Genomic DNA, 13567 nt, shown 5'->3' on the forward strand with positions numbered 1-13567 from the left:
TGCTGCTGTTGCTGTGACTGGAGCTGCTGTAGCTGCGACTGGAGTTGCTGTGTCATGGAGGTCAAGTACGACAGCTGGTGCTCTTGTCGGGCGACCAATGTAGGGAGGTCGGCGGCAGCTGGCAGAGGAACTTCAGCGGGATCCATGGCCGGATCTACTGTCACGATGCCGGCTGGCAGGTAGTGGACCCTCTGTGCCAGAGAGGGATTGGCGTGGACCGTGCTAGTGGACCGGTTCTAAGCCACTACTGGTTTTCACCAGAGCCCGCCGCAAAGCGGGATGGTCTTGCTGCGGCGGTAGTGACCAGGTCGTATCCACTAGCAACGGCTCACCTCTCTGGCTGCTGAAGATACTGAAGATAGGCGAGGTACAAGGGAGTAGGCAGTAGCAAGGTCGGACGTAGCAGAAGGTCGGGGGCAGGCGGCAAGGTTCGTAGTCAGGGGAGATAGCAAAGGTACTGGTACACAGGCTATTGAACACACAAGGAACGCTTTCACTGGCACTAAGGCAACAAGATCCGGCAAGGGAGTGCAAGGGAGGAGACTAGATATAGCCAGGGAACAGGTGGGAACCAATTAAGCTAATTGGGCCAGGCACCAATCATTGGTGCACTGGCCCTTTAAGTCTCAGGGAGCTGACGCGCGCGCGCCCTAGAGAGCGGAGCCGCGCGCGCCAGCACATGACCGCAGGAGACGGGAACGGGTAAGTGACCTGGGATGCGATTCGCGAGCGGGCGCGTCCCGCTGTGCGAATCGCATCCCCAACGGCCATGGCAGAGCAGCACTCCCGGTCAGCGCTGACCGGGGAGCTGCAGGGAGAAGGACGCCGTGAGCGCTCCGGGGAGGAGCGGGGACCCGGAGCGCTAGGCGTAACAGTACCCCCCCCCTTAGGTCTCCCCTTCTCTTTATCGGGTAACTGCCTCCCCTGGGATGAGGACACCGGGAAAGGATGGAGGGATTCCTCAACGGCAGGCAGAACCGCAGGAGTAGGAATGGGGAGAGAGGGCAGAGGGCGAGACCTGGCACGGGGCAGTGTGACACCAGGACGAGGGCCATGAGGGGACACAGAAGCTTGCCTGATGGAACTGGGAGGAGGGGAGGGGCATTTCCTGTGGCAGGCAGAGTCCTTAAAGACCTTAGGGGGACCGAATACAGGAGGAACCACAGAGTTACGGCAAGGGTTACTGGGAACCGGTTTTAGACAGTTCTTGGCACAAAAGGACCCCCAACTCTTGATCTCCCCAGTGGACCAATCCAGGATTGGGGAATGAAGTTGAAGCCAGGGAAGTCCAAGGAGAATTTCCGAGGTGCAATTGGGGAGGACCAAAAGTTCAATCCTCTCGTGATGAGATCCGATGCTCATAAGAAGGGGCTCCGTGCGGAAACGTATGGTACAGTCCAACCTGGCTCCGTTGACCGCGGAAATGTGGAGTGGCTTGACAAGACGGGTCACCGGAATACGGAATTTATTCACAAAGGACTCCCGAATAAAATTCCCAGAAGCTCCAGAGTCCAGGCAGGCCACGGCTGAGAGGGGAGAGCTGGCTGAAGTGGAAATCCGAACAGGTACCGTGAGACGTGGAGAAGCCGACTTGGCATCAAGAGACGCCACACCCACGAGAGCTGAGTGCGAGCGTGCGTTTCCCAGACGTGGAGGACGGATTGGGCAATCCACCAAAAAATGTTCAGTACTGGCACAGTACAGACAGAGATTCTCTTCCTTACGGCGATTCCTCTCTTCCAGGGTCAGGCGAGACCGATCCACTTGCATGGCCTCCTCGGCGGGAGGCCTAGGCGCAGATTGCAGTGGAGACTGTGGGAGAGGTGGCCAGAGATCTAAGTCTTTTTCCTGGCGGAGCTCTTGATGCCTCTCAGAAAAACGCATGTCAATGCGAGTGGCTAGATGAATGAGTTCATGCAGGTTAGCAGGAGTCTCTCGTGCGGCCAGAACATCTTTAATGTTGCTGGATAGGCCTTTTTTAAAGGTCGCGCAGAGAGCCTCATTATTCCAGGACAATTCTGAAGCAAGAGTACGGAATTGTACGGCATACTCGCCAACGGAAGAATTACCCTGGACCAGGTTCAACAGGGCAGTCTCAGCAGAAGAGGCTCGGGCAGGTTCCTCAAAGACACTTCGGATTTCCGAGAAGAAGGAGTGTACAGAGGCAGTGACGGGGTCATTGCGGTCCCAGAGCGGTGTGGCCCATGACAGGGCTTTTCCGGACAGAAGGCTGACTACGAAAGCCACCTTAGACCTTTCAGTGGGAAACAGGTCCGACATCATCTCCAGATGCAGGGAACATTGGGAAAGAAAGCCACGGCAAAACTTAGAGTCCCCATTAAATTTGTCCGGCAAAGACAGGCGGAGGCTAGGAGTGGCCACTCGCTGCGGAAGGGGTGCAGGAGCTGGCGGAGGAGATGGTTGTTGCTGCTGTAGCTGAGACTGAACTTGCTGTAGCTGCGACTGTTGCTGCTGTTGCTGTGACTGGAGCTGCTGTAGCTGCGACTGGAGTTGCTGTGTCATGGAGGTCAAGTACGACAGCTGGTGCTCTTGTCGGGCGACCAATGTAGGGAGGTCGGCGGCAGCTGGCAGAGGAACTTCAGCGGGATCCATGGCCGGATCTACTGTCACGATGCCGGCTGGCAGGTAGTGGACCCTCTGTGCCAGAGAGGGATTGGCGTGGACCGTGCTAGTGGACCGGTTCTAAGCCACTACTGGTTTTCACCAGAGCCCGCCGCAAAGCGGGATGGTCTTGCTGCGGCGGTAGTGACCAGGTCGTATCCACTAGCAACGGCTCACCTCTCTGGCTGCTGAAGATACTGAAGATAGGCGAGGTACAAGGGAGTAGGCAGTAGCAAGGTCGGACGTAGCAGAAGGTCGGGGGCAGGCGGCAAGGTTCGTAGTCAGGGGAGATAGCAAAGGTACTGGTACACAGGCTATTGAACACACAAGGAACGCTTTCACTGGCACTAAGGCAACAAGATCCGGCAAGGGAGTGCAAGGGAGGAGACTAGATATAGCCAGGGAACAGGTGGGAACCAATTAAGCTAATTGGGCCAGGCACCAATCATTGGTGCACTGGCCCTTTAAGTCTCAGGGAGCTGACGCGCGCGCGCCCTAGAGAGCGGAGCCGCGCGCGCCAGCACATGACCGCAGGAGACGGGAACGGGTAAGTGACCTGGGATGCGATTCGCGAGCGGGCGCGTCCCGCTGTGCGAATCGCATCCCCAACGGCCATGGCAGAGCAGCGCTCCCGGTCAGCGCTGACCGGGGAGCTGCAGGGAGAAGGACGCCGTGAGCGCTCCGGGGAGGAGCGGGGACCCGGAGCGCTAGGCGTAACACCTACTCTGAAGATGTTGGATGACATCTCCATCTAAGAGCATATGTGAGTACTCAGACGAGATCTACATCATGAAGGTAAAGTGTTCGCGCACCCGAGAATGCGCAGGTGACGTCAGTTGTAAACAATTCAGATGATTGGGCGGACATACATTAGTGCGGATGAACGGAAATAAAGGAGTGTTTAGAAAACAAAGAGGGGATCTGATTACAGGACTGTCCTAGCAATCAATGACCATCCATACAGAAGGCCCGATCATGAGGTTGGAGATCGACGCACTCAGGTACCGATCAATAACAGCAACACATTGAGGATAGTGACTCCCTCATATACAGGGTGCACAAATATATAGAAGGGCATAATACACTGATGCTTTTAAATTGGGTGTAGAAAAATCAAATAAAGTTCATGGGAAGTTTTTAAATAGGGTATATGGGAAGAAAGGGTATTTTTGGATTACCCCAAGGGGAATCTTTAGGTTAAAATGCTAAATTAACCCTCCATATACTGGTCTTGATCAGTTGTGGTAATTGCCAAAACACTGTGACACTTTTACACATGCCAGTGATCGGTGCTCATTTGCTGAGCCTTTATATGGGGGAATGAATTGTGTGGCCCTTTATACAGAGCAATATGCCGGCTGATAATAATAAGAATTTTATTGACTACACAAAAGATGGTGAACAAGTATTTGATCATTTGTCAGCTGATTGCTGGCGCTTTTACATGAGTCTATTATTGGGTACAAGCATTCCTAGGGACACTCATTCACCTGATAATTTACCCATGTAAAAGGGCCTTAAAGGGGTACTACGCCCCTAAAAATCTTATCCCCTATCCAAAGGGGGATAGGTGATAAGATGTCTAGCAACGGAGTACCCCTTTAAGGGTAGTAAGAGTAACATGTAACTTTCTTTAGCGCTGCACATTGTAGAGAGAACAATGCGTAAAGAATGTCTTCTGTGTTCTTCTAGTTGTAAATCTGTGTATGCCATAAATAACATGTGTTCTTATCTTTCCTTAGCTCCGGTTTGATGTAGTGCCCAAGACTGCAGGTAAATGGCTCGGTCAGACATGAATGGATCTCTCGGTACATTGTCCAAGCATACTGTCTCCAGATCACATAGTCCCAGTTCTAGTTCATGATATACAGAGTTGAAGTTGGTGATACAACTTTAAAGGCATTATCCACCATAAGGTGATTTTAGTACTTACCTGCCAGAATTGGGTATTTCCTGTTGGATTTTGTTCTCTGAACTACACATCCCATAGTTCCATGCTTGAAAGTTTGAGATCACTTTCCTTCCTCCCACACATCAGCCACCCCACCCATTGAAATACAGTGGGGGGAATTCATCAAGCTGTGCTTAGTTACGTACACGACTTACACACGCTGTTTTCCATGGTGTAAGTGTTTCTTACGTGTGACACGTTTATCATACTATCACAGGGGGGGTTGATAAATTTGCATAAATAATAATTTTTTTTAAAAATGCAAAATTGTTACTGGCCCTCCCCAGCCTAAATAACACCAGCCTGTTACCGCCTAGGCCCAGGAGCGCCATTTCTGACACTCCAGGCCTGTTAGTACCGGCTCTTCCCGGTACCCCTGTGGCAGTGGGTACCAAGGTAATAATTGGAGGTCAGTGCTAGCTGTTTTTGTGGCTAACGCTAAGCCCGGCTTAGTAATGGACTCTGTCTATAAGATGGCTTACACTACTAATCTTGTTAAGAAAACAAAAAAAAAAGAACACCACACGTTTTATTCCAAAAAACACTCCCCCACAAGCCCTCCTTAACCATTTTAAGAATATTAAACAAAAAAAAAAAACGCTGGTCATCGACGTTGTCCACAGAATCCGAAGAAGTCCTCTGCATACACGGATCTGAAATGAGAAGAAAAAAACACGGAAAATATGTTAATACATTTATGGTGCCTCCAACGGTTGCTAAACTACAACCCCCATCCCATGACTGGAGTTGTAATTTAGCAACAGCGAGCCTCCAGTTAAGCAACAGCTGGAGGCACCCTGTTCCTAAACTACAACTCCCATCATGGGAGATGTAGTTTAGCAACAGCCAGGGAAGCCCGCTTATCTCCCACTGCCTGACTACAGCTCCCAGCATGTCCTCACTAAAGGCATGCTTGGAGTTTTAGTTGTGAGGCACGGGCAGGTGGGAAATGTGCAGTCGGGTGACAGGGAAGCTTGTCACCCACTCGCACATCTCCCACCTGCATGCCGCATGCCACAAGTTGTAGTTTTGTGGTGTGCGGGCGGTGGGTGATAGATGCGGGCGGGCAGTGGGGAGTGGAGCCGACTGGGAACCTTGAATATAATACTACAGCACTGTAATTTCATATTCCCCGCCTGGAGCTGTGATTGGCTGAGGGGTCTCGGCCAATCACAGCTTTAGGAAGGAAAAATGAAACTACAGTGCTGTAGTATCATATTCCTGGGAGCCGGCGGGGGAGCTGAGCACTTGTCACCTGCGCGCACCTCACAACTACAACTCCCAGCATGTCCTTACTGTAAGGACATGCTAGGATTTGTAATCTTACAACAGTGGGTGGTATATGCGGGGAGCCAGTGATAGATGCGGGCAGTGGGTGTTAGGACTTTGCTACTTTTTGTGAGCCAACTTTTTTTTGGTGTAGATTTGCGACGTTTTAGTCCGTTTGTGATTTTTTTTGTGACTTTTTAACAAAAGTTGCAGTAAGTAAATCCCTGCCTACAGCTAAGTAAAAAACAGATCTTGTGTAAAACAACTGGATTGTGAGAAATCATGCAGCCCGGTGTACCACTAAAAGTCACACAAAAGTCGCACATGTGACTTTTTTTGCGCCAAATATACACCAAAAATCCTGTGTAAATCCCTTGATAAATTCTCCCCAATGTTTTTTAACCAGGGGGCCTACAGCTGTTGCAAAATTGAAGCAGGACAGGCTCCCTCTGTTCACCTGACTAGTGATGTCAGGTCTCGACGCACTGCAACCTGGGAAATCCCGAGACATGAGTAATTTTGTATGCTGTTAAAAATAAATATTGGGGCAATAATCACATAAGAATTGTGAGAAAACCGTCACACACAGGTACAGACACTATATTATGAAATACACTAACTTTACAGCCCCTGTAGCATAGTCAAATAAAAAAAATATCCTGGAATACCCCTTTAAGCCTCAGTGCTAGCCACAGAGCCACCATGCTACTCACAAGATGTACACATTTCAATATGTTGTAGTATGTTTTTCTTATTTGATTTTGTTGTGTTTCCTTGCAGAAAATTTCCTTAAACTCTGTACAGGAGAAGTTGGCTATGGGTACAAGGGCTGCACTTTCCACCGCATCATCCCTAACTTCATGTGCCAGGTATTTACTGTGGCTTAATGCGTCTTATATTATGGACCTTTTCCATATTTAGTTTCCGTGTATACGAAGGGGCATACATCGATGACGGCAGCGTTGAGCATAACCAAATTAGAATGGGGTTTCCTTCTTACATTGTTACCTCTTCTCCCACATGGCTGATAGCACTATAGTCTGTAATGGTAATGCTGCCGGCCGGGGAACGTCACATGGGAAATAGTCATCATTTCCATAGAAATTGAGTGGCTTGGCTTATGGTCTTTGAGCCATTTCTACTGGTTCTCTATACTTGTATGTCTCTTCCACGTCTTAACCTCCATATATTACCTTGTTTTTACTATATTACCTATAGTGTTTGTACACACCAATCAGCCTTAAAGGGGTACTTCAGAACTTTAAATGCTAACACCCATCCAGACCCCCCGTAATCTCCAGAACAAGGGCCTGTCTCTCCCTGTGCACATGGTCCATGCACTGCCTAAGGGTGCGCCAGAAATACACAAATACACAAAAGCGCTTTACTAGTGTATCTCCAGTGCTCCCATATCCTGCAGATAGGGGATATGTTTTAAATTAAAGGGGTTATACATCATAAGGGGATTTTAGTACATACCTGCCAGGCTATCTGAGTATTTCCTGTTGGACTCTTAAACTACACATCCCATAATTCCATGCTTGTAAGTGTAAAGTTACATTCCTCCCTCCCACACATCAGCCACCCCCACCCATTGCACCACAAATAAACTCAAAAGACCCAATGTTTCATAATCAAGGTGCCTACAGCTGTTGCAAAATTATCTCTCTGTCGCTCGACCCATTGAAGCAGAACAGGCTCCCTATGCACAACTGGCTAGTGATGTCAGGTCTTGACGCACTGCAACCTGGGAAATCCCGAGACATGAGTAATTTCTTATGCTGTCAAAAATAAATATGGAAAATCACATAAGAATTGCGAGACCACCGTCACACACAGGTACAGACACTATATTATGAACTACACTAACTTTACAGCCCCTGTAGCATAGTCAAATAAAAAAAAATCTTGGTATACTCCTTTAAAATAATTTTTTTCTTTAGTAGCAATGACACCTGTCGGAGGTAGGATATATAAAGCAGTCAGTGAACATTCAGTTCTTGAAGTTGATGTGTTGGCAGCAGAAAAAATGGGAGTGTAAGGATCAGGATGAAATGTGTGAATTTTTTCACACTTGTGCCACTCACAACACTTTCTTTAAGAGCAGGTGGGACTTAGCAGGAGGGGCACAGCTCCAAAAGATATCCTCTAGTTTACAACAGGAATATGCCCAAGGAGGAAAGCTAAGCTGATCAAAAACGATGGTGCACAGTACTCCACTGAGCGCACATGTCCCTTCCTTTTAGTGATGGCATAGGTCTTAGCGCCCAGACCCTCACCAGTCAAAAATAAGAGGTATCCTTTAAAGTGTGCCTGTTTTTTTGCAAAAGAGTTTTAAATAATGTAGATAATAACATAATACCATTATATGTATACAGTGACCCCCCCCCCGACCTACGATATCCCCGACATACGATCATTTCAACATACGATGGCCTCTCAGAGACCATCGCATGTTGAAGGCAGCATCAACAGACGATGCTTTTGTATGTCAGGGCCATCGCATAAATGGATATCTGGCAGCGCAGACTGCTTCAGCTGCCGCCGGATAGCCGTTTACGGTGCACCGTGTGCTCCGGTGATGGTCTCATACCTGTCCTCGGGGCTCCGGAGCTCCTCTTCGGGATTCCCTGCATCGCCGGCGCTCTCGATCGTCATCATCACGTCACCGCGCACACTGTCCCGTCATCCAATAGGAGCAGAGTGCGTAGTGACGTGATGGCGGTGACGTGAGAGCGACGATCCCGGAGAAGCAGAGACGTCCGGAGCGTCGGGGACACCACGGGGATGCCACGACAGAGGTGGATGGTGACATCCAGGGCAGCGGTGGCGAGAGGTGAGTACAACTTCCTATACTTTACATTGCAGGGATCCCTCAACATATGATGGTTTCAACTAACGATGGTTCATTTGGAACGGATTACCATCGTATGTTGAGGGACCACTGTATTTGTAATATTTTTGGCAAAAAAAAAATCCTGTCCCTGTAGCTAATGCCTGTGTGTTTCGTTTGTAGACAAAATGCAGAAAGTGAGGGCAGGACAAGCAGGGCTCTGTGTAGGCTCCTGGCTCATCCTGCTGTGTGAGCCGGGGTGTGTCTCAGAGCCTCACTGAACAGAGTCCTGCTTGTCTTCAGTACACAGAGTCCTGCTTGTCTTCAGTACACAGAGCCCCACTTGTCCTCAGTGTACAGAGCCCTGCTTATCCTCAGTGTACAGAGCCCTGCTTGTCCTCAGTGTACAGAGCCCTGCTTGTCCTCAGTGTACAGAGCCCTTCTTGTCCTCAGTGTACAGAGCCCTGCATGTCCTCAGTACACAGAGCCCTGCTTGTCCTCAGTACACAGAGCCCTGCTTGTCCTCAGTGCACAGAGTCCTGCTTGTCCTCAGTACACAGAGCTCTGCTTTTCCTCAGTACACAGAGCCCTGCTTGTCCTCAGTGCACAGAGCCCAGCTTGTCCTCAGTACACAGAGCCCTGCTTGTCCTCAGTGCACAGAGCCCTGCTTGGCCTCAGTACACAGAGCCCTGCTTGTCCTTAGTGTACAGAGCCCTGCTTGTCCTCAGTGTACAGAGCCCTGCTTGTCCTCGGTGCACAGAGCCCTGCTTGTCCTAAGTGTACAGAGCCCTGCTTGTCCTCAGTGCACAGAGCCCTGCTTGTCCTCAGTGCACAGAGCCCTGCTTGTCCTCAGTGTACAGAGCCCTGCTTGTTCTGAGTGTACAGAGCCCTGCTTGTCCTCAGTGCACAGAGCCCTGCTTGTCCTCAGTGTACAGAGCCCCGCTTTTCCTCAGTGTACAGAGCCCTGCTTGTTCTCAGTGTACAGAGCCCTGCTTGTCCTCAGGGTACAGAACCCTGCTTGTCCTCAGTATACAGAGCCCTGCTTGTCCTCAGTGCACAGAGCCCTGCTTGTCCTCAGTGTACAGATCCCTGCTTGTCCTCAGTGTACAGAGCCCTGCTTGTTCTCAGTGTACAAAGCCCTGCTTGTCCTCAGTGCAAAGAGCCCTGCTTGTCATCAGTGTACAGAGCCCCGCTTGTCCTCAGTGTACAGAGCCCTGCTTGTCCTCAGTGCACAGAGCCCTGCTTGTCCTCAGTGTACAGAGCCCTGCTTGTTCTCAGTGTACAGAGCCCTGCTTGTCCTCAGTGTACAGAGCCCTGCTTCTCCACCTACAATTCCTGTATTTTGTCTCTGCACAGAGACACACAGACAATAGCTGTGGGGACAAGTGAGGATTTTTTTTTACCCAAATTTTTAACCAATGTATATTACACATATAAATATGACATATAAATGACAGGCTCACTTTAAAGGATCTGCTGCTATTGTCTTGGTGCCATATACCATATCTCGATGATCTGGAACTGTTTTGGTAGCATGTAGGTGACCTACATAGTATTAGGCTTTATTGTTATGGCTGATCGGTACAGAGGTAGCAGCTGCACCCAGCCCTGGTGTACAAAGGAGCCCACATTGTAAGATGTGTTATACATGGCACATGGTTAGCAGGGTGCCCAGTTACAGACTAATTTTGTTATATATTGTTGGTCAAAATGTGGTTCCCAGAGTTCTGATTTTAGGATCAGCCATTACATATATCTCCCTCTCACCCTTTTCTTCTTCTGCCCCACACTCCAGGGTGGAGACTTCACCAATCATAATGGCACAGGCGGCAAGTCGATATACGGCGGTAAGTTTGAAGATGAGAACTTCAACTTGAAGCACAGCACTCCAGGCACGCTTTCCATGGCCAACGCAGGACCCAATTGTAATGGCTCTCAATTCTTCATCTCAACCATCAAAGCTGACTGGTAAAAAGAAAAGACTAGAACATAATGAAATACTAGATCCACCTGATTTACATTAAGTGGATTGTTCTAACTTCTTCCTCATATTTTGTTCCGGTATTTTTTGCCCTAATCCATCCTTCTCTTCTTGCCCGCAGGCTGAATGGTAAACATGTGGTGTTTGGCAGCGTAGTGGAAGGGATGGAGGTGGTAAAGAAGATGGAAAGTTATGGCTCCAACAGTGGAAAGACCAGCAAGAAGATTGTTATTGCTGATTGTGGGGTTCTAGAAGAGGCCCCCACAGCTTAACAACCATCCATTGAACCTCATGTAGCCCTGGACATGTAAAAGAGCTGACCATGGTGCCTCTTAACAACACATGCCCCTCTCGTTGCCATGTGTCCTAATGTGGCTTGAACTCATTATTATCTCATTCTACTGAACACTGTAGCTTTACCATTATCAATGGCATTACCCACTACTGCCCCCTACTGCTCAGAGCCATAGCAGCCTTAATAAAATGCAGCACATCATATAGTAGTCATTCAATACTCCCATTACTTTGCTTATTTACATATCTATTAGGCTATGTTCACATCTGCATCTGAAGGCTACATCGCAGATGAGAAGAAAAGTGCTGCATATGCCGCTATTTTATCCATCACAGTTACTGCATCCTTCGGTTGCCATGGTGTCTATTGTGTAACTGATGTGGCACTGTGTAATGGCTACCATTTATATAATGTGAATAGCGCCTCATTGTTTTGACTGCATTTGCATATAGGACTTACATACAAGCATGTCGCTAAAGAAACACCATAGCCTTCTTACTCCCTCCCTCTCGCCGTACGAGGAGCAATACGTTGCGAGTCTACTGTTTACGTCTGGGAGACCCATCTCAGGGTTCTTTCTTATTTAATGTTTATTTGATGTTTAAACTTATAAATAAAATGCTGAAATAATGATATATCCATGATGCTGTTGTGTTCCTTATATGTTTACTACGTAGATGTGAGATGTACAGCCGGTCACAATGACAGCATGTATTGGAAAGGCCATGAAGGCAGCATTACCAAGAAGAAAAGCATTATTAATATTATTATTTCTACATTGTAAGCCTCTTCCCGAGGTATAAGATTGTATATCTCTCCAAAGGGATTTCCCATACCCTCATTATTGTCTATTGTCAGCCACAAGCCATAGATCTCCATGTTTATCCATCGTTCAATGAAATTCTGAGAATACAGATAATATCATGATTAAAGTCAATATGGTCATGTTGTGTTGCTACACGTCCTAGGGTTATAGGGTTACTCCCAAAGTTTAAACAGTTGACATGTTGCTCAGACAAAAGTTATGATCGCTCTGGGTCTCACTCCTGAGTTCAACTGCGATCAGGAGGGCTGTCAATCAAGTCCGGTCTTTTCGTTTTATAGGTATATGCCAGTGCTTCCTAACCAGGCTGCCTCCAGCTGTTGCAAAACTACAACTCCCAGCATGCCCGAACAGCCGTTGGCGTTCAAAACTTTTGACATGTCAGAGCAGTGGTGTCTCCAGCTTATATATTTTGGGGAGCCAGGACAAAAGTAGGGGGGGGGGGGGGGATTAAAAAACACTACATACTGTATATGCTTCCAGGATATAATAGTGCTGCATACTGTGCCACACACTGTGCTGCCAGGATATAATAACGTCACACGCTTTGCCGAAAGGGTATAGTGATGTCAGGCACTGTGCTGCCATGACATAACAGTGCCCCACACTGTGCTGCAAGGATATAATAGTGCCCCACACTGTGCTGCCTGGATATAATAGTGCCCCACACTGTGCTGCCTGGATATAATAGTGCCCCACACTGTGCTGCCTGGATATAATAGTGCCCCACACTGTGCTGCCTGGATACAACAATGCCACACACTGTGCTGCAAGGATATCATAGTGCCACACACTGTGCTGCCGTGACATAATAGTGCCCGACACTGTGCTGTCATGACATAACAGTGCCCCACACTGTGCTGCCATGACATAATAGTGCCCCACATTGTGCTGCCTGGATATAATAATGTCACACACTGGGCTGCCTGGATATAATAGTCACACGCATTGCCACAAGGCTATAGTGAAGTCACACACTGTGCTGCCATGACATAATAGTCAGGAAGGAGAAAAGGAAGTTCCGGCTCCCAAGGCTGGATAAAACATTCAAGTTTATTTCTTCATATTAAAATCCAGTGCATGAGCAAGCAATAAAAGCAATGTAAGGGAGAACAACACCAAACGCACCGACGCGTTTCGACTTAACGCTAAGTCTTAGTCATGGCAACTACAAAGCCCAGCATGACTTCCTTTAATATCGTCATATCCCATAGGAGGGGAAGAAACACCCATGGGTGTGTACCCACAGGTGAGGAATACAATGCAATACAGTCCCATTAAATGTAACAACCGTAATCTAGTGTTAGAACATGAATGCAAAAATATATATATATATATAAATATACATCTATACACACTTGACATCATGAGAGCTGTATCATAACTAATATATATATGACAAATCATGTCTATAATTGAGTGCATCCATGCATGGATTCACGCTTCCCGTCCGGACTCAATTATAGACATGATTTGTCATATATATATTAGTTATGATACATCTCTCATGATGTCAAGTGTGTATAGATGTATATTTATATATATATATATTTTTGCATTCATGTTCTAACACTAGATTACGGTTGTTACATTTAATGGGACTGTATTGCATTGTATTCCTCACCTGTGGGTACACACCCATGGGTGTTTCTTCCCCTCCTATGGGATATGACGATATAAAAGGAAGTCATACTGGGCTTTGTAGTTGCCATGACTAAGACTTAGCGTTAAGTCGAAACGCGTCGGTGCTTTTGGTGTTGTTCTCCCTTACATTGCTTTTATTGCTTGCTCAT

At 47.9% G+C, this 13567-nt stretch overlaps 1 protein-coding gene across 7 annotated transcripts in view; it reads left to right on the top strand.

Annotated features, from left to right (window-relative positions):
• The window catches only part of LOC130368042 (peptidyl-prolyl cis-trans isomerase-like), a 42491-nt gene extending 30908 nt beyond the window's left edge, over positions 1-11583 (top strand). For 5 of the 7 annotated variants that reach the window (XM_056571252.1, XM_056571248.1, XM_056571247.1 and 2 more), the window contains exons 2-5: positions 4365-4395; positions 6623-6711; positions 10471-10643; positions 10778-11583. In XM_056571252.1, the coding sequence (XP_056427227.1) occupies positions 6703-6711; positions 10471-10643; positions 10778-10928 (333 nt within the window). In that variant the 5' untranslated portion in view covers positions 4365-4395; positions 6623-6702 and the 3' untranslated portion in view covers positions 10929-11583. The other 2 variants (XM_056571251.1, XM_056571253.1) reach the window with 2 other exon arrangements.
• Positions 11584-13567: the final 1984 nt, after the last annotated feature.

The sequence above is a fragment of the Hyla sarda genome, chromosome 4 (assembly GCF_029499605.1).
Source record: "Hyla sarda isolate aHylSar1 chromosome 4, aHylSar1.hap1, whole genome shotgun sequence".
Taxonomy (NCBI): domain Eukaryota; kingdom Metazoa; phylum Chordata; class Amphibia; order Anura; family Hylidae; genus Hyla; species Hyla sarda.